We start from the raw sequence: 19,889 nt of genomic DNA, 5'->3' as shown, positions 1-19,889 counted from the left end.
ATGTTGCCTAGAGTAAAGGAAAAGGCCAGGAAATGCATATTAATAAATTTATGAAAAGGACTTTATTCTTGTATTATGTCAGTCAAAAAATAAACAAATATGTGGATTTTGTTTCTATGCTAAAAAAAACTTTTGACTTGCAAAGGGTCTTACCATTTTACACTGACTATCTATAAAACGATTCCATTCAACATACACAGGACAAGATGATATACCCCCTGTTCATATTACAACAAATGTACACAAGAACCCAATCCAACCAACTTCATTGTGAAGCCACAGAGAGAGACATCCAGCACTGCCATCATACATCTCCATGCCTCAAAACCAAGTGGCTTAATCTCCTCCCCTAACCACCACACCAACCACAGACTGCCAACATGGCTATTTCATTGGAGGTGCCCATTTGACAGCCTCCTTTGTTGTTTCATTGAATTAGGCCCACGATACCTCAGGAAGACTCAACAGTGCAGTCTAGTGTCCCAGACCCACCCAATCAACACACGTTAGATATCCTCTACCTACAATAAACACAGCAACTCCACAAAATCAGCCACCCTGATTAATACCACACCTCCACACATACCAACAAGAACTGCAACCACAAACTCCACAAACTCAAGCATGACAGTTAATGCAATACCTCCATACATACCAACAAAAGCTGCAAATGCACCACTCCACAAACTTAAACCAACCCAATTACCAAGGTCACACTTCCTTACTTAGCAACAACTGCCTCTCATTACTAGCCTCCTTCCACTTATTTTACCACACTACTATACACCTCCCTCCAACCTGTAACTCTTCTCAACTATAACCACTGGCTCGCTTTCTCAGCAGCCTCAGACAGGTCCTTCACTGTCACCCTTACTGAACAACCTCTAACACCAAATTCCTCCAACAACAGCATAACTGATTTAGCCACAAACCCCCTAACACCTACCCTTCCTAATCTCATATGAGCCTGCCACCCACAGTTTCTTTCCTCTACCACCAAATCTGCATACTTGTACACTCATATGCCTCTCCAATAGCATCTTCAAATGGCACAGTTAACTCTACAAAGTATACGGTCCAATCACACTCAATACAACACCATGTCTTGACACAATGAAGTAACCACAATGACCTGTGGCACCTGGAGCTGTTTACCCACATCAGCCAGCAGCTTCCAGTCCCACACCTTACCCCATCTATCACGACACATCTGGTCTTACACAGTTACGCTCTCCTGCCTGCACAAAACCAATTGTACTATTTACATTGGTAGAATGGGCAAAAAATTCACTACAACATACTTTCTCTAAAACTTCTGCTAGACACTGAAGCACTTGATTATGGTGCCAAATATAACACCTCTGTGCCAAACTAACCTTATATCCAGACAAAATGTAGCTCAGCTTTACCACACACACAATTTACAAGAACCATCACCACCTACCTATATATTCCCGTTCTGTGGCTGGTTCATTATTATGAACAGGTCTAAAGGTGGTGATGTGGTGGTGCGGCAGGCTCGGCCAGTGCCCAGTGTGTGGCGGGTCTGGAGTTTGAGTCCTGCTTGGGGTGCCTATCGACAGTCTGGCATCCTGTCCAGGGTGTGTCCCCTCCCTCTTTGGCCTTGTGTCCTCTGTTGCCACAATCCTGCTTGGGACAAGCAGCTGTTGACAATGGATGGCTTAAAGATCGCATATGTATAAATCACAGAAAGCGATTTTTAATCTTAAATTATCGAAACATTTTAATTGAATATTATTCACTCACTCATCCTGGACAAGATCGTAGCAGTCCAAAGCCTGTCCCAGAATCACTGGGTACAAAGCTGGGATAGTACACCAGTCCCTTGCAGCATAATCTCATACCCACTCTCCCACTTGATATTGACAGTTTAGCATTTCTAGTTTAACTGAACTGCATATTTCTGGACCACCTTGAGGAAACCCATACAGACATAGGAAGAGCACACACAGAGCCAGACTTGAACATGGAGCCAAATAGCCAAGGCAGTGTGAGGCAGCAGTGCTACCCGCTGTAGCGCTGTGCCACCTATTTGATTATTGTTTATTTTATTGTATTTTATTCAGTGTATCTTTAGTATATCATGTATGTTCAGGTGTGTATCTATAGCTCTATTTTCATGCAGTTTAACAGAATTTCTATTAGTGTTGGTATAGTACATAATTTTACAAATGTGCTTGTAGGCCAAATTATGTGAATCAGCAGCTGCTGGAGACCCATGGTCAGTTGGCTGTTTTAACAGTTTATTGCAACTGTATGTTTTTAAGATATTCATATTTGTTTTTTAATGTTAAGTACAGTGCTGAACTAACTTTTTTGTAATTAAATTTAGAATATTAAAACAATTAAGCAAAGAGAAATAGAAATCAACAAAAGCAAAACAACGAAGAAAAGTTTAATACATTTAAAACCAAATATTCCTGTTGTATTTCCTTTTCATCATGACTGCGCTTGTAGCGCCACCCTCCATTTCGCCTAATTATGAGGAGGGTGGTGCCCTGGGTTCTATTCCAACAGAACCCAAACTCAGGTATTTCAACAACAACAACAACTTTAATAAATTCTCCAAACCCCAATAACCCAAAGAAATATTCATAGTTATTTAACCCCAAAATTGAAATCCCATCAAAAACGAATGCAAACATAAAACATCCAAACATAGGAAAACACAAACTTCTTCGCACGGTAGACGGGTAGTACGTACACTCATAATCTTGCAAGCAACGAATAACCTCGGTGCTACACACTTCTTCGACACACAACAGACTAGAAGTTTCTTACAGAAACTTATTTTCTTGCATGCACACCATGAATATCAATGCCTCGAATACTCCGGAGTATTTAACACACGTAAAAACCCCCTCGTTGCAGGCCTGGACGCAGCTCGTGTGCGTTGAGACCCAAAATTAATTATGGGTCGCTTCACTCCTGCGAGCAAGGGAAAAAAAACGCAGTTTACCTTATAGCTTATCCCCCGTCCACTCGCGTTCGGGGCGGATGAAAACTCCAGCGATGCCCGAGGAACTTCGCACGTTACCGGTAGCACGAAGCGCTATCGGCCGGGTTCTCCTCAGTCCTCCTCCATCACACCAGCGTAGTAGTTCGACGAGACGGGCTGAAAACTTGTCGTTTTAACTGGACGTCTCGTCGGACCACGAGGACACCACATAAACTAAAACTCGACAACACAATCCAAATGCAGAGAAGTGATATTTTCTCTCTAGTTACTCATCCAGCAACCAAAAAAAAAAAAATCGCCTCCTAACACTCTAGAGCGCGCTCTCTCTCTCTCTCTTCTAGAAAAGTCTCGAAAACTTTTCCCATTCGTTCCATCTCCCTGTTCTCTCAGTGGTTCGGCGCCAAACTGAACCCCTCAATCACCTCACAGTGCGTGCAGAACTAGCACAACGTGTAGGTTGCACCTGTTCCAACATATGGTGGTAGGGCTTCAACCAAACTAGGACTCCAATTAATGAAGCTTTATTTAAACCTTCAAAATTAAACATGCAACCTAGTAGTGCTACAGGGCTACATAGATATTATAAATATAAATAGCATTGTGTATTGCACTGGTTTACTCTCTAGGGGGGGGATTTAGCTGTTCATGAGGTAGATGGCCTGAGGAAAGAAACTTTTCTTGTGCCTGGCTGTCGTGGTGCTCAGTACTCTGTAGCGCTGGCCAGATGGCAATGGTTCGAAGAGGAAGTGGCCTGGATGTGAGGGGTCTAGAATGATTTTGCTAGCCCTTTTACTGACTCTGGACGAGTGCAGTTCTTGGAGAGCTGGGGGGGATGTGCCGATGATTCTTCCACCAGTCCGAACTATCTGCTGTAACCTTCTGATGTCTGACTTCGTAGCTGAGCCGAACCAGATAGTTATAGAGGTGCAGAGGACAGACTGGATGACTGCGGAGTAGAATTGCATCAGCAGCTCCTATGGCAGGTTGAACTTCCTCAGCTGGCGAAGGAAGTACAACCTCTGCTGGGCCTTCTTCACAGTGGAGTCTATGTGGAACTCCCACTTCAGGTCCTGTGAGATGGTAGTGCCCAGGAACCTGAATGACTCCACTGTTGCCACAGTGTTGTTCATGATGGTGAGTGGGGATAATGCTGAGGTGTTTCTCCTAAACTCTACGATCATCTCCACTGTTTTGAGCGTGTTCAGCTCCAGGTTGTTGTGACTGCACCAGACAGCCAGCTCTTGGACCTCCTGTCTGTAAGCAGACCCGTCACCATCCCGGATGCGGCCGATGAGCGTGGTGTCGTCTGCAAACTTCAGGAGCTTGACAGAGGGGTCTTTTGCAGTGCAGTCGTTGGTGTATAGGGAGAAGAGCAGTGGGGAGAGCACACATCCCTGGGGGGGGCGCTGATCATGTGGGTGTTGGATGAGAATTTTCCCAGCCTTACTAGCTGCTGCCTGTCTCTCAGGAAGGTGGTAATCCACTGACAGATGGAGGCACAGAGAGCTGGGTTAATTTGGACAGGAGGAGGGTTGGGATGATGGTGTTGAAGGCCGAGCTGAAGTCCACGAACAGGATCCTCACATAAATCCCTGGTTTGTCCAGATGTTGCAGGATGTAGTGCAGTCCCATATTGACTGCATCATCCACAGACCTATTTGCTCGATACGCAAACTACAGGGGATCCAGCAAGGGTCCAGTAATGTCCTTCAGGTAGGCCAACACTAGTCTTTCAAATGACTTCATGACCACAGACGTTAAGGCAACAAGTCTGTAGTCATTAAGTCCTATGATTCTGAGTTTCTTTGGAATGGGGATGACGGTGGAGCATTTGAAGCAGGAAGGAACTTCGCACAGCTCCAATGATCTGTTGAAGATCTGTGTGAAGATAGGGGCCAGCTGGTCAGCACAGATTTTTAGACAGGCTGGTGAAACACTGCCTGGGCCTGGTGCTTTCCTTGTCTTCTGTTTCCGGAAGACCTGACACACATCCTCTTCACAGACTCAAAGTGCAGGAGGGGGGAAGAGTGGGGTTGCTGGAGGTGTTGATGGATGCATGGAGAGAAGTTCAGAATGGGTGTGGGGTGTGAGACAGGATTTTTCAAACCTGCAATAAAACTCATTCAAATTGTCCGCCACTTGTTGATTCGACACAGTGCTGGGGGACGGTGTCTTGTAACTGGTAATGTCATTCAGGCCTTTCCACACTGATGCAGGGTCGTTGGCTGAAAACAGTTTTTTCAACTTTTCAGAGTAGTTACTCTTAGCCACTCTGATCTCCTTTGTCAGTGTGTTTTTGGCCTGTTTATACAAGACTTTGTCCCCATTCCTATAGGCGTCTTCTTTGGCCTGACGAAGCTGTCTGAGTTTTGCAGTGAACCACGGTTTGCCATTGTTGTATGTTAAATGAGTCCTGGTAGGGATGCACAAATCCTCACAGAGACTGATGCATGATGTTACAGAGATCGGCAGCAGCAGCCTCAAAAAAACTCCAATCAGTGCACTTGAAGCAGGCTTGTAAGTCCCGCTCTGCCTCGTTAGTCCATCCTTACGTTTAGCTGATTTCAGTTTCTGCCTGTAGGTCGATATAAGATGAACCAGACTTGCTTGCCACGCTTGCGCGTCTTGGAGTGCTTGAGCAGCGCCGCTGCACCTCCGACTACAATGTCCAGCAAAATTTCAGAGTAATCGAAAACCGGTAAAATATTGGGTGGTGTGTACTGCCGAATGTTCAGCAGTTCTTCCCTGGTAAAACTGATTGTAGAAGTATAACTAAAGACAAGACAAACTAACAAAAACAGTAAAACAACTATGGAACTCCACACCAAGGCGGCCATCCGCGGCACCATCTACCTCTACAGCTACCTTCTGACAGAGGGTATATTTTGCAGTCATAATAATAATTCCGTAATTAGTCTGGTAGCCATGTGCTTAATTCTCAACTCTTTCAGTTTGTTTTTTTCATGCTGTTTGAGCCATGGTTTTGCAGTGTCATCCGAAAGAAGGTAAAACTTAAAAAAACGGACAGCTGTTATTACTGTGTTTCATATAAGAATATGAAGAGAAGAAATCTATATAACTGTTTCACAGCAGGGGTGTGGTGGCGGAGTGGGTTGGACCACAGTCCTTCTCTCCAGTGGGTCTGGGGTTCGAGTCCTGCTTCGGGTCCCTTGTGACGGACTGGTGTCCCGTCGTGGGTGTGTCCCCTCCCCCTCCAGCCTTACGTCGTGGGTGTGTCCCCTCCCCCTCCAGCCTTACGCCCTGTGTTACCGGGTAGGCTCCGGTTCCCCCCAACGCCGTATGGGATAAGCGGTTCCGAAAACGTGCGTGATTCGTTTAATTTTTTTTTAAAAAAAAAAACCTGTATTTATATTGTGCAATGGGTTCGGATGGAGCGAAGAAAAACGCGGAAATAGCGTTTATAACGAACAATTTACTCCAACACAGGCACAAAGGAAAATAATGCTCTTGGTCCGAGAACCCCATTTCCTCCAAGAGGTACACCACCTCTAAGTTCGACCAACACTCTTGGAGACACGGTCACCCTACCATTTTCCCCTTAAGTGCCCCCAGTGGTTACACACGTTTAACATTATTTCCCATAATGCAACTATTTACATTTAAACACCCTCCTAAAACAGTAACGCGGGGTCGTTACAATATTCATGGGTTACGTTAAGAACATTTAGACACAGCTAGAATCCAAACAACATTTGCTGTACAGTTTTCACTTATTTAATTTATTAATTCTCTTTCCATCAGCAGCTCACACAGTCTATACAACACTGCTTGACAAGGACGAATTGGACGAACACGGACAAGATCTAAAAATGCATTGTGGGAAGGGAGTGCAGTATTCGGTCCACTGCTGTCCGCCATATTGGTTAATGAAAGTGGTGTGTGTTTGAGTGGGAGACAGTGGAGTTCGAAAGCCGAGTTTGTTTTACATTTATTTTATACGATTATGAATAACAAGTGTACAGTTCAGGCAGCGTTTGACGAGCAATAAACACCAACAGTGGGTCACGGTTCAGTTCGCTATTCCTCCAGCTAGAATTCAGTTGTTAATTACCGCGAGTTCGGAAACAAAACTAACATCATCATGATTACGATTACAAAAACAGCCGGTATAAATCACACCAACAATAAAACAGGGGTAAAAGAACAAAACAGACCCAGGACACTGGTATCTATTCCGTCTCACACAGGGACACTGAGGAATAACTATAAACCCTAAACGCAGGACAGAGGGGCTCAGTGAATGTGGAGGTGAACCTGTACAGGAGGCTCAGTTCACCAAAGGAGACGCTGTAGAAGGACAGAGCGCCGGACACACAGTCCACATACACTCCTACTCTGCGGGAGGGGGGTGCAGGTATTACAGTGAGTTTCTTATTGTGTCTCACAAAGTAACTCGTATCAGTGCAGAACAGAACCCAGGACTTGTCATTATATCCAAGCATACAGTCATCACTGTTTCCTTTCCTCCTGATTCCTTTATAAGTCACTCCTATTTCAGCCCTAATTCCAGTCCACTGAACCTCCCAGTAACAGCGACCAGACACACTCTCTACACACAAAACTTGTCTATAACAGTCAAATCTGTCTGGATGATAAGGATATTTCTGTTTCTCTTCACTCCATGTCACATTCCTGTTGTCCTCAGACAGATACAGGTGTGTGTTTGCTGTGTTGGGGTCCAGTGTGAGCTGGCAGAAGTCTGCAGATGAAACACAGTTAAAACATAGTTAAAACAGTGTTAAATCTCCAGATAAAACACAAATTTCACCAAATCCTGTAAATGTAACTGTATGAAACTGTATTACTGGCATCTGTAGACAAACTAACTTGATGATTTATTATATTATTATTTTATCGTTCTTTTTTTATTCTTAAAAGTTAATTATAACATGATGGTGACATATCCTTTTTGGGACATTTCCATATTTCACTAACTGAAGTTTATTATTTGGTTGGAACTCAAGACAGTAAATATCTCTCTGAGCCCAAGATTAAATCTCTCTGAAATTCCACTGGACCTTGTGTGATCATTCAGTCACCGGGTTACAGATGAACTTTTGTTTTCTCTGAGCTCAGCGTCACTTTGGAGAAAAGTGTCTCATGAATGAATAAAAGTAAATAAAACTGTATTACAGTTTGTTTTTGTAGTGAACTTTCAGTTCTCACTATCAACTTAGTGTTACTACAAGTATGTAAATGTAAGGCAGCCCTCCACACTGATGGACAGAACAATTTCAACACTTTACACTTTCAACAGTTACATAACTTCACAAGAGTTAAAAAAAAAAAAAAATTACAGTATGCTCAATATCTAAAATTACCACCTTTAATTTACCCATATTATGCTTTTAATCAGTGGTCAACAAACAGATTACATTCAGATTTACTTTCAAAAACTTAAAATATATCCTATTTCAAATTATTTTTCTTTTCACTATTACAATGATTCTGATTTATTTAGCTATGTTCTGACTTTGTCTCCTGTTGTTATTTCTATTATATTATTCATCATTCATCTCTGTGTACCTTCTATGTGTGTCTGTGATATGCCCTGCTGTAGAAGTCTCTGGAACAGTGTGTTTGTGCTACCAATAAAACTCCATTTAAGTGCAAGTGGGTGGAGACCTTGGAAGGTCTGCGTCTCTTGTACAAGGACATAAGACAGGTTGAGCAGTATAAAAAGACACAGGACAGATGTGCAAGAGTGTGCATCTGTGATGGAGAACATCTGGAAAGAACTGTCATAAACCAGCTTTTTCAGCTTACTGTGCCTCATTATTTCAAAAAGACACACACACACACACACACACACAGACACAGACACACACACACACACACACACACGCTTTCTGAACCGCTTGTCCCATACAGGGTAGCGGGGAGCCAGAGCCTAACCCGGCAACACAGGACAAAATGTTGGAGGGGGAGGGGACACACCCAGGACGGGATGCCAGTCCATCACAAGGAACCCCAAGCAGGACTTGAACTCCAGACCCAGTGGAGAGCAGGACCCGGTCAAAACCACTGTGCCACTGCGCCCCCCGTCAGCACACTGCACACATTGCAGTTTTATCTAACCTTTAATATTGGACTACACATATTACACATCTTATTTAATTTTATTATTTATTTTATTATTTATTCTTTCCTGTTTCCATCATTATATATTTCTTGTATTCCTGGACTGTGTTCCTAGTTTCTACTTGTTTGTCTCGCCTTATTTGTACCGCGGGCTGTCGGATAAGCATTTCACTGCACGTCATACGTTGTGTTTTTGACAAATAAAAACTTGAAACTTCAGATGCACTCGTGTATAACAGCCGTGTGTGTGTGTTGTGTAGAGCAGAGCACAGTGTGTTTGCTGGATCGGAAGTACAGCCCAGCAGCTGCTGCTCAACAACAGGGTGTTATATGTGTATAGAATAAACATCAGAGTGAGCAAGTGGTGTGGATCTGATCTCCTTCAGAAAACACACTCAACTGTCCTGACATCAGTGACACAGCAGTGATGAAGAACACACCAGTCACACACACAGGAGGAGGAATCACACACACACCATCATCATGAACATCTGAAGGCAGCTCTTCAGGACAAACACACTTACATTTCCTTGGTCTGATCCTACACTGTCCACCATGATCCACACTGTAGGAGAAGCAGAAGGAAACGCAGTGACTGAGAGACACACACAGCCTGTGTATGAAGTGTGTGTCGAAACTCAGAGCCCTGTGACATGTATGTGGGTTAGCAGCAATCTCTCTCTCACACACACACACACATACAGACACACACACACACACACACACAGTACTTACTGCACTGTCTTCAGTCTACAGTGTGGATCCTCCAGTAGATCAGAGAGCAATTTCACTCCTGAGTCTCCTGGGTGATTGTAGCTCAGATCCAGTTCTCTCAGGTGTGAACAGGGGTTCGAACGTAGAGCTGAAGCCAGAGAAGCACAGCCTCTCTCTGTGACACAACAGCCAGACAGTCTGTAGAAACACACACAAAACACTGCATTCTCACTGATACACACATTACTGATCATGTACAGTGTTTATTATTCCCCAGTAGTACTGACCTCAGTGTGTCCAGTTTACAGTGTTTGTTCCTCAGTCCAGCAGAGAGTATCTTCACTCCTGAATCCTGCAGGTCATTGTCACTCAGGTCTAACTCTCTCAGGTGTGAAGAGTTTGAGATGAGAACAGAGGTCAGAGCTTCACAGCATCTCTCTGTCAGACCACACTGGATCAGCCTGGAAATGATATCATTTTAAACATGTGAAACAATGAAGTATTCAGTTCACACACACACAGTTTCAGAACCACTTGTCCTATACAGGGTCGCAGGGAACCAGAGCCTACCCAGCAACACAGGGCATAAGGCCAGAGGGGGAGGGGACACACCCAGGACAGGACACCAGTCCATCGCAAGGCACCCCAAGCAAGACTCAAACCCCAGACCCACTGGAGAGCAAGACTGTGGTCCAACCCACTGCGCCACCGCACCCCCCAGTATTCAGTTCAATGTTTACAAATATTTTAGATTCATGCATTGTCTTGATAAATTTGACATTTCGTAAGTGACAGTAACATTGTAAATTTATTTTTAAAAGAATAAGGATTTCTTTCAGTACGTTGGATATGTTTCATGCATCCAGTATAATTAAGAATTAAGGGTTAATAGTAATGACACTCACACACACACACACACACACACACACAGTACTTACTGCAGTGTCTCCAGTCTACAGTGTAGATCCTCCAGTAGATCAGAGAGCAGCTTCACTCCTGAGTCTCCTGTGTGATTGTAGCTCAGATTCAGTTCTCTCAAGTGTGAACAGGGGTTCGGACGTAGAGCTGAAGCCAGAGAATCACAGCCTCTTTCTCTGATACCACAGTTAGACAGTCTGTAGAGACACACACACACACACACACACAGACACACACACTAAATACTGTATTCTCACTGATACACACATTACTGATTACGTACCGTGTTTATTTCCCAGTAGTACTGACCTCAGTGTGTCCAGGTTACAGTGTTTGTTCCCCAGTCCAGCAGAGAGTATCTTCACTCCTGAATCTTGCAGGTCATTGTCACTCAGGTCTAACTCTCTCAGGTGTGAACAGGAGTTTGAGGTGAGAACTGAAGCCAGAGCTTCACAGCATCTCTCTGTTAGTCCACACTGGTTCAGCCTGGAAAAGATAACATTTGGATGGATATTTGTAAGTAGAAACAGTGTATTAATTTGCAAAGTAATGTATGTGGAGATAACTGTAAAGTGCCTTTCAATTTTATTACTAATCTTAACTATCATTAGACCAGAGTACTTACAGAGCTGTTTTGGAGATCTTGACTACTGGCAGCAGCCTCAGAAGACCTTCCTCTGATCTGATGTATTTCTTCAGGTCAAACACATCCAGTTCCTCGTCTGACATGAGTAACACAAAGGCCAGAGCTGACCACTGTGCAGGTGAGAGGTGTTTGTTTGAAAGATTTCCTGAGCTCAGGTAACCTTGGACTTCCTCCACTAAAGAATTGTCATTGAGTTCATTAAGACAGTGGAACAGATTGATGGTTCTCTCTGGAGACAGATTTTCTCTGATCTTCTTCTTGATGTACTGCACTGTCTTGTCAGTATCAAATGATCTGATTCTTCTCTCTGTCAGTAGCCCATATAACAGACTCTGACTGGAATCCATTGAAAGGCCAAGAAGGAAGCGGAGGTAAAGGTCCAAGTGTCCATTCTTGCTCTGTAAGGCCTGATCCACTGATTTGTTCAAAAAGTCAGACCAGTTTTCTGTATGAGCTGCAACCTGTTTAATAAAACTGTATTTCTTGTTTCTTTTTAATACTGAAAACAAAGCAGCAAGATACTCCTGAACACTCAGATGCACAAAGCAGTAAACCTTCCTCTGGTATAACCCACATTCCTCTTTGAAGATTTCTGTGCACACTCCAGAGTACACTGAAGCTTCACTGACATCAATGCCACACTCTTTGAGATCTTCCTCATAAAACATGAGGTTTCCTGTCTCAAGGTTTCTAAAAGCCAGTTCCCCCAGTTTTAGAAGGAATTCTCTGTCTGATTTTAAAATGTTATAAAGCTCATTTTCTCGTTCCTTCTGATACTTCTCATTCTTTAAACTTGACTGAAAGATGATGAAGTGTGTGTACATCTGAGTCAGAGTCTTGGGGATTTCTCCACTGTTTTCATTACCAAACAGCTTCTCAAGAACAATGGCTGAAATCCAACAGAAGACAGGAATATGACACATGATGTAGAGACTCCTTGTTGACTTCACATGTGTGATGATCCTGTTGACCAGGTCCTGATTGCTGAACCTCTTCCTGAAGTACTCGTCCTTCTGAGGATCATTGAACCCTCGTATCTCTGTCACCTGGTGGACACATTCAGGAGGGATCTGACCTGCTGCTGCTGGTCTGGAGGTTACCCAGATGAGAGCAGAGGGGAGCAGATTCCCCTTAATGAGGTTGCTCAGCAACACATCCAAAGATGTTGTCTTTGTTACATCAAACCAGCTCTGATTGTTCTTGAAATCTAGAGGAAGTCGACTCTCATCTAGACCATCGAAGATGAACAAGGTTTTACACCTTTCAAGCTCAGCTGATCCAAGCTCTTTCAGTTCTGGGATAAAGTGGTGAATGAGTTCTATCAGACTGTAATCTTGACCCTTCATCAGATTTAGGTCCCGGAAAGGAAAAGCAAATATGAAATGAATATCTTGATTTCCTTTTCCTTCTGCCCAGTCAAGAATAAATTTGTGCACAGACACAGTTTTTCCGATGCCTGCAACCCCCTTTGTCAGCACGGTTCTTATAGGTGCCGTTTCTCCAGCTAAGGGTTCAAAAATGTCACTGCATTGGATCGCAGTGTCTTGTACTGCTGGACTCTTGGTGGCTGTTTCAATAAGTCTCACTTCATGTTCATCATTGATCCCTCCAGTTCCACCTTTAGTGATGTAGAGCTCTGTGTAAATCTTATTGAGCAGGACTGGATTTCCTTGCTTTGCTTTCCCTTCAAACACACACTCGAATTTCTTCTTCAGGTTACATCTGTATTTATGTTGATATTTCATCAGAAATTCATCTGACAAAATAAATTACAGGAAAAATGGGGGAAAACAAGTATTAATAATATAAAAACAATGGAAATCCAAATCTATTACAGACCATTTAAAATGAACAGAAGGAAATCAATGTTTTGTTTATTATAGTTTTTGTTGTCTTTTTGTATCAATCATTTTAGTTTTTGACAATTAATTTTCATTATTGCCTATGTTGCCTATATATTTGACATTTAACATAGGTAAAGACCTCCACGTGATTTTCTTGGACTTGGCGAATGCCTTTGGTTCAGTACCACATGTTTTGTTGTGGAAGGCATTTGATTTCTTTAAAGTCCCAGAGTGTATTATGAGACTGGTTAAGGTGTATTTTGAAGACATCCAGTTTTATTTTTGTACCAGACAATAGACCACATCTTGGCAGCGGCTGGGGATTAGCATAATGGCTGGATGCACAATCTCGCCTTTGGCTTTTACCATGGCGATGGAGGTGATAATAAGATTTTCGAAATGGGTGGTTGGGGGTATGAGGCTGAAGGATGGTTCTCACCTCCTGCCAATCAGAGCATATATGGATGATATCACCGTGCTTAATACTACCGTCCCGTGTACTCGTTGCTTATTAACAAAGCTAAATGGAAATCTAAAGCTGGCCAAACTGAAAGTTAAACCTAGCAAGTGTAGGAGCTTGTCAATAGTTAAAGGCAAGTTACTGCAGGAGAATTTTCAGATTGATGGGGGAAAGATCCCGTCAGTGGCTGAAAAGCCAATTAAGAGCTTGGGCAGATGGTATGATTCTTCATTAAGCGACAGGGAACAGGTAAAAGGGTTAAGAGAGGATGTAATACAGGCAATTAAAAAGATTGATAAATATTTATTACCAGGGAAGCTGAAGGTGTGGTGCTTGCAGTTTGGTCTATTGCCTCGTATTAGGTGGCCGCTAATTGTTTACGAGGTTTCTATGTCAGAGGTGGAAAGACTCAAAGGTGTTATGAGCAAAGCTATAAGGAGATGGTTGGGGCTTCCTCATTGTTCAAGTAGTGTGGTTTTGTATGGAAAGGGGGTCTTGGAATTGAGTGAAGAATTTGAGTGTGCCAAGGTTGGCTTAGAATTGATATTGTCAAGCACAAGTGACCCAGTGGTGAGACTGATTCTTGTAAGATTAAAAACAGGACGCAAGTGGAATCTGGGGGGGAGTCGTTGCGCATGCACAGGCAGCTCTTGAGCACAGAGATGTGGTCGGTCAGGTGCAGGCAGGTAGGGCGGGGCTCGGTGCCGGTGATCCGATAAAATTGTGGAGTAAAGCTAAGTTGCCGGAGAGGAGGAAGCTGGTGATTGGTTTTATCCGCAAACAGGAACAGAAACAGGAGACGAGGGGGGCAACTGCGACGTCACATGGAGTGCAGGGGCGATGTTTGACTTGGGAGTGTGTGGAGAAATGGAAGATTGGCTGGTATGGTCTGTGGGCGATGGACACCAGTCATATTAGTTTCTCATTCGAGCCACCTATGATGTTCTTCCTACTCCACAGAATCTTAGTCGCTGGGTAGGTACAAAGCCGACTTGCAGCTTGCGTGGTGGTATAGCCTCTGAGGCATATGCTTGGATGCATAATGAAGTGCTAAAATCCTTGGCATGCTTGTTGGAGAATAAATGGATTGAGGTCAATTCTCTCCTGCATGTCACGGGCGTGGACGAGGTGGTATGAGTTTTAAGTGGGGTGAAGTACGAGACTGGAAGTTGCTAGCGGACGTGGGAAAACAACTACAGATACCGCAGTGCATTGTGGTCACGGCAATGAGACCCAATATTGTGCTGTACTCCGAGGGCGCACTGGTAGTGTACTTCATTGAGTAAACGATACCCTTCGAAGACGCATTGGAGGATGCCTTTGACAGGAAGAAACTGAAATACATTGAGTTGGCCAGTGAGGTGAGGGAACAAGGCTGGCAGTGCATTATTAGACCGGTGGAGATTGGTGCAAGAGGGTTTGTTGCAAAATCAAGCACGTCACTACTGTTGAATTTTGGTTTCAAGGGTCAGTCGTTAAAAGCAGTGATTAAAAAACTTGTCGGAGGTAGCAGAAAGACCCAGTCAGTGGTTGTGGATGAGGAGGCAGCAAAATGTTTGGGGGAAGCAGACTTGAGCAGGGAGTACTCGCTTATATGACTGTCAAATGGTGAGTCTTGCTGTCGCCTCCATGTGCTGATGTGGTGTGTCGGTTGGTTTGTCGGTGGCTAACGTATGGCTGGGATGGGAGGTTCTCTGGTGGGTGGAGTTGCCGGGATGGCACCTCGGGCATGGATGGGGGTGGGTCTGGGATGCCAGATCTTGCTGTTGAGCCTTCTGGAGGTGTCGTGGGCTCAATTCAATGAAACATCAACGAAGGAAGGTGCCCACTTGACAACCCCAGCGACGTGCTCGTGGTGACTCCCAGCGAGGAGGGTGGTGCCTGCCCATGATGTGGGCTGATTTTTAGGGAGAGCTGTATTGGGGTGGAGTGAGGGGCAGGTGGGGTTTTGGGAGGGATGGAGTATTGGTGGCATGGTTGGTTTGTGTCCAGCCCCCTTGATTTTGGCACGAGGGGTTGAACGTCTTTCCTGGTGTATTATTGTATAACGAATTCAAAAGAAAATTAAGCTACATGAGACTGTAAAGAGATACACAAAGTTCTTACTCTTCTCCAGTGTGTCTGCGAGGTCCTTCTGGTTCATGGTCCTCAGGATGTACAGTGTAATCTTCAGAGCCCCCTCTCTGCCACACATCTTCTGGATCTCAGCTTCACTGTCCAGGTCATTGTCAGCCTGGGGCTCAAGGCATGCTGGGTAATCCTGACTCAGATTCCTCTTCAACTTGTTCAACTCATCTCTCAGGAACTTCACAGCTTTGTCCTCAAGAGACTAAAGGAAACACTGAACTTCTAGACCAATAATAAAATATGGTTCTAGCTTCCTATTATAAACTTGTATAATTTGACAAGCCACTAATTCATTTCCCTTTAACCACACCAAGGAAGTCCTCTAAACTGATTTAATGTAGCAAATGTGGCACAATATATAAAAGCTAAATTCAAAGATGGACAAACAATAGAAACATCATTAACCCAATAAACTGGTATTATCCGGCAGGGGGTAGGAAAATACTACTAAACCATCTGAAACATGTTAACAGTCAGTACACATATGAACAGCGGAAACTACCAGTATAAACTTAAAGAGAAAGGGAATGTGAGGAGAAAAGTATGGAAATCTGGAAAATTTGAAAAGAGCACAATAGAACTGAATATAATGTTGGAAACTGTCAGTTAAGGTAGTTCTCAGAGAGAGAGTTTGATTCATTATGTCACAACTCATTTTATCTCTTATAATTTTTTTTCTACAACATCAAATCCTTTATATATGGTTTTGTCTCCAACTTGTAAAAAGGCAAATCATGAGTGAAAAACAACATAGAATAAAAATCAAGTTCAATCTCTGTGTAGAAAGTGTCCAGGTATTTGTTCTGTGTGTAATGATAATAATAATCTCATGAAACCTTTTCCTAAATCAGCGTGAAGACAGATATCAGTTGTGTAGAATATTGTTCTTGTCTATAACCATATGAATCATTACACAGTGCTGTTCCTCACATGGCTCACCAAGAGCAGTGTTGGAGGAGCCAAAGAGAGCTAACCCTGGGACCAGAGCAATGTCCCTTTATACACTTGAGGGAAACACCTAGGGACTCATTTTGTTCCATCAACTCCTACTGCCTTGGGCTTTGGTACAACACTTTTGGGGTGGGATGTGTCTTCTCAACAGCTATAAGAACCTTGAACATCACGTAATACAGTTTCATTTGTTATGAATGTTATAAAGTAAACTCCACACAAGAGAGCAGGAGAAGCAGGTCATGTTCTGGATCCTACATCACAAATTGATGTCAGTATTTACATCTTGATGACAACACCAGTCTGTCTTCATTAAATCCTGTGAAATGGAACTGAACCAAAGTGAACCTGTGTGTTTTAGCTTTGGTACAAACTAAGCAAACAGAGAACAGCAGGACAGCAAGTAGTGAAGTGGTTAAGGACACAGACTAGTAATCTGATGGTTTCTGAGTCAGAACTCAAGAGAAGTCTGTTATTGTAGTCTGGAGAAAATAAGGTGACTTAAACTGGTCTAGTAAATATCCTGTTTCATAGACTGGTAAAACCACTCAGGATAAATGAGGTCTAATCATAAAAATAATTACAACAGCTATGTACTGTAATAAAATTGTGGTACCTTGAAAACTGCTGATAAATCCACCTGTTGATGCGCCGAGTCACATCTCTTCAGCTGATTTCTGTTGATTAAACATAAGTTTAAATATACTAATGTGGACAAAAATATCTGAACATGTTTAATAAAGATGAAGAGCTGAAAAGTTGCATCATTGGTTCAAAACACATCTACCTTTCATCTGTAGAAACCTGTCCCTGTTGGAAGTGAATAGGTTGATCCATTGACCAGTCACTCTTCATGGACATACAGCTGGGTTCAGGTGAGTCTCTTCTCTCCTCCAGGACTCTGTGGTCACAGATAAGAAACTTCCAGTAAACTTTCCAGTGAGTGTCTTTCTATCATTGTGACCTTCCAGTTCCCAAGAAAATTTGTAAAAATGCGCAAAAACTCACTTTGAACCCCAACCTGCATCAAATAAATATTACTTAAGACAACACAACACACAGGAACACAAACACACACGTCTCTCTCTTACCTGTTCAGAGTCATTTTTGAGGATGATTCCCATTCCTTACATTCTCCAGAGTGACTAATTTCTGAGGCACAACTCTCCATTTCAGGACCTGGACTGGGACACAGCAGGTAAGGGTCTCTGTGGAAACCAGGTCTGCAAATACACACAACAAGGTACATTAACAGAACACATAATTCTTCTTAAAATATAGTTCAATTAATGAAAATAGTGTTGTATTGAATAAGTCAGACATATTTCAAAGGTCTGTTTTCCTACAGGAATTAGATCCATTTCACAAATTCATTCTATTAAAATATATTCAATGAAAATAATCCTGTAACATGATGAACCACATTAAGATAAAAACATTTTGCATCTGGTAAATATTCACAACAAGATGCAAAGCAGACTAATAAAAAGTAAATAATGTCATTTATTTGACAGAAGTGACAGTGCCATCCAGCAGTGATCCTTCATCATGGTAATTACCACAGTAAATACATTGTATTTAAGAGACAAACATTCCAATAACTCACATGTTAAAGTCCAATAACTATTATAGCTCCTTGTTCTCAGACACATTGTCCTGTGTTAGTATGAAACCCAGCTAAACTCAACTAAGAAGAGATTTTATAGAAAATGCTGATCTGTACAGAACCTACACACATATATTGTCTGACACCACTTGTCACAAGCAAGGTCCCAGTGAGCCAGAGAACAACCCAGCAACACGGAGCACAGGGCCAGAGGGGACACACCCAGGAGAGGACGCCAGTCTGTCACAGCACACCCCAAGAGGGACTCGAACCCCAGACCCACTAAAAAACTGGACCTGGTCAAACCTGCTGTGCCACTGCACCCCTGTTTAAATCTTCATTAGGTCAGTGTAGACTGGAATATTTCAGAAATTAATAACTCAGTTTTGCATTGTTGTTGTTTCAGTTTTTCTGCTCATATAGAACAACACACACACACACACACACACACACACACACTTTCAGAACCACTTGTCCCATACGGGGTCACGGGGAACCGGAGCCTACCCGGTAACACAGGGCGTAAGGCCGGAAGGGGACGGGACACACCCAGGGCAGGACGCCAGTCCGTCGCAAGGCACCCCAAGCAGGACTCGAACCCCAGACCCACTGGAGAACAGGACTGCGGTCCAACCCACTGCGCCACCGCACCCCCTATAGAACAACAGTAAAAGTGAAAGTAAAAGTTAAAAACATTTCCCTTCAAGTCACAAAAATGCAGATGAAACAGAATGTTTTCTACAAATATAATGCAGAATTATTCTTTTTCCCAAAAAAATTAGTACTTACCTTAGGAAGTACTGTAAATATCCAAAATTGTTATTTACTATGGGGGAGATCGGTGTCTGACTATGAAAATGTCCACCAGGAACTGCTCACCTGTCAAATTTACCTGCTGTAACTGAACACCAGTGAATCTCATTGGTTGAAAACCAGCATGACGAGAAAATTATTGTCCACATACCTGAAACTGAAACTTGAAACAGATCTCTTATATCTTTTATATACATTTTCTATAAAATCTGTTCTGTCATTTGTATCGCATGTAAATGCTTTGACTAAGTCGTGCTTCCTTCAGTTAATTGTGGCGTTTCGTATATAGACAGGATTCTGAGAAACTGGTTTATGTTTTCTTTTCCAGCAGGCTGGATTACTGTAATGCTTTATTGTTGGTTTGACCATACCACACTGTATCCAGGCTACAGTTGGTACAAAATGCTGCTGCGTTAACTGTCACTAGAACTAGGAAGTTTGATCATATAACACCTGTACTTAAACCGTTGCATTGGCTCCCGGTCGCTTATAGATTTGATTATAAAATCCTACTTTTGACCTATAAGGCAGTACATGGCATTGCTCCGACTTACCTTTGTGAGATCATTGATTCTTATATCCCAGGACGATATCTCCGTTCATTAGATGCAGGTTACTGTAAAGTACCTGTGATCCATAAGGCCTCAGGAGGAGGTCGCGCCTTTAGTTATACAGCACCTAAACTGTGGAATAGTCTACCAGTTACTGTCAGAAATGCCTCGCCTGTT

General features: G+C 43.0%; 1 protein-coding gene across 1 annotated transcript; it reads right to left on the bottom strand.

Moving 5' to 3' along the window:
- Positions 1-6,823: 6,823 nt before the first annotated feature.
- Positions 6,824-18,158, bottom strand: LOC114910528 (NACHT, LRR and PYD domains-containing protein 3-like). Its single transcript, XM_029251966.1, has 11 exons — positions 17,834-18,158; positions 17,530-17,643; positions 17,359-17,419; positions 15,771-15,993; positions 11,340-13,116; positions 11,024-11,200; positions 10,735-10,911; positions 10,084-10,257; positions 9,818-9,994; positions 9,607-9,647; positions 6,824-7,700 (listed from the first exon to the last, which is right to left on the bottom strand). Exons 1-11 carry the CDS (start codon positions 17,989-17,991, stop codon positions 7,171-7,173), a joined length of 3,609 nt encoding a protein of 1,202 aa, XP_029107799.1. The 5' UTR covers positions 17,992-18,158; the 3' UTR covers positions 6,824-7,170.
- Between the last annotated feature and the right edge of the window lie 1,731 nt (positions 18,159-19,889).

This window comes from Scleropages formosus, chromosome 5 (assembly GCF_900964775.1).
Source record: "Scleropages formosus chromosome 5, fSclFor1.1, whole genome shotgun sequence".
NCBI classification, from domain to species: domain Eukaryota; kingdom Metazoa; phylum Chordata; class Actinopteri; order Osteoglossiformes; family Osteoglossidae; genus Scleropages; species Scleropages formosus.
Note: the sequence above shows the minus strand (reverse complement) of the source record. Positions and strands in the feature narration are given on the sequence as shown.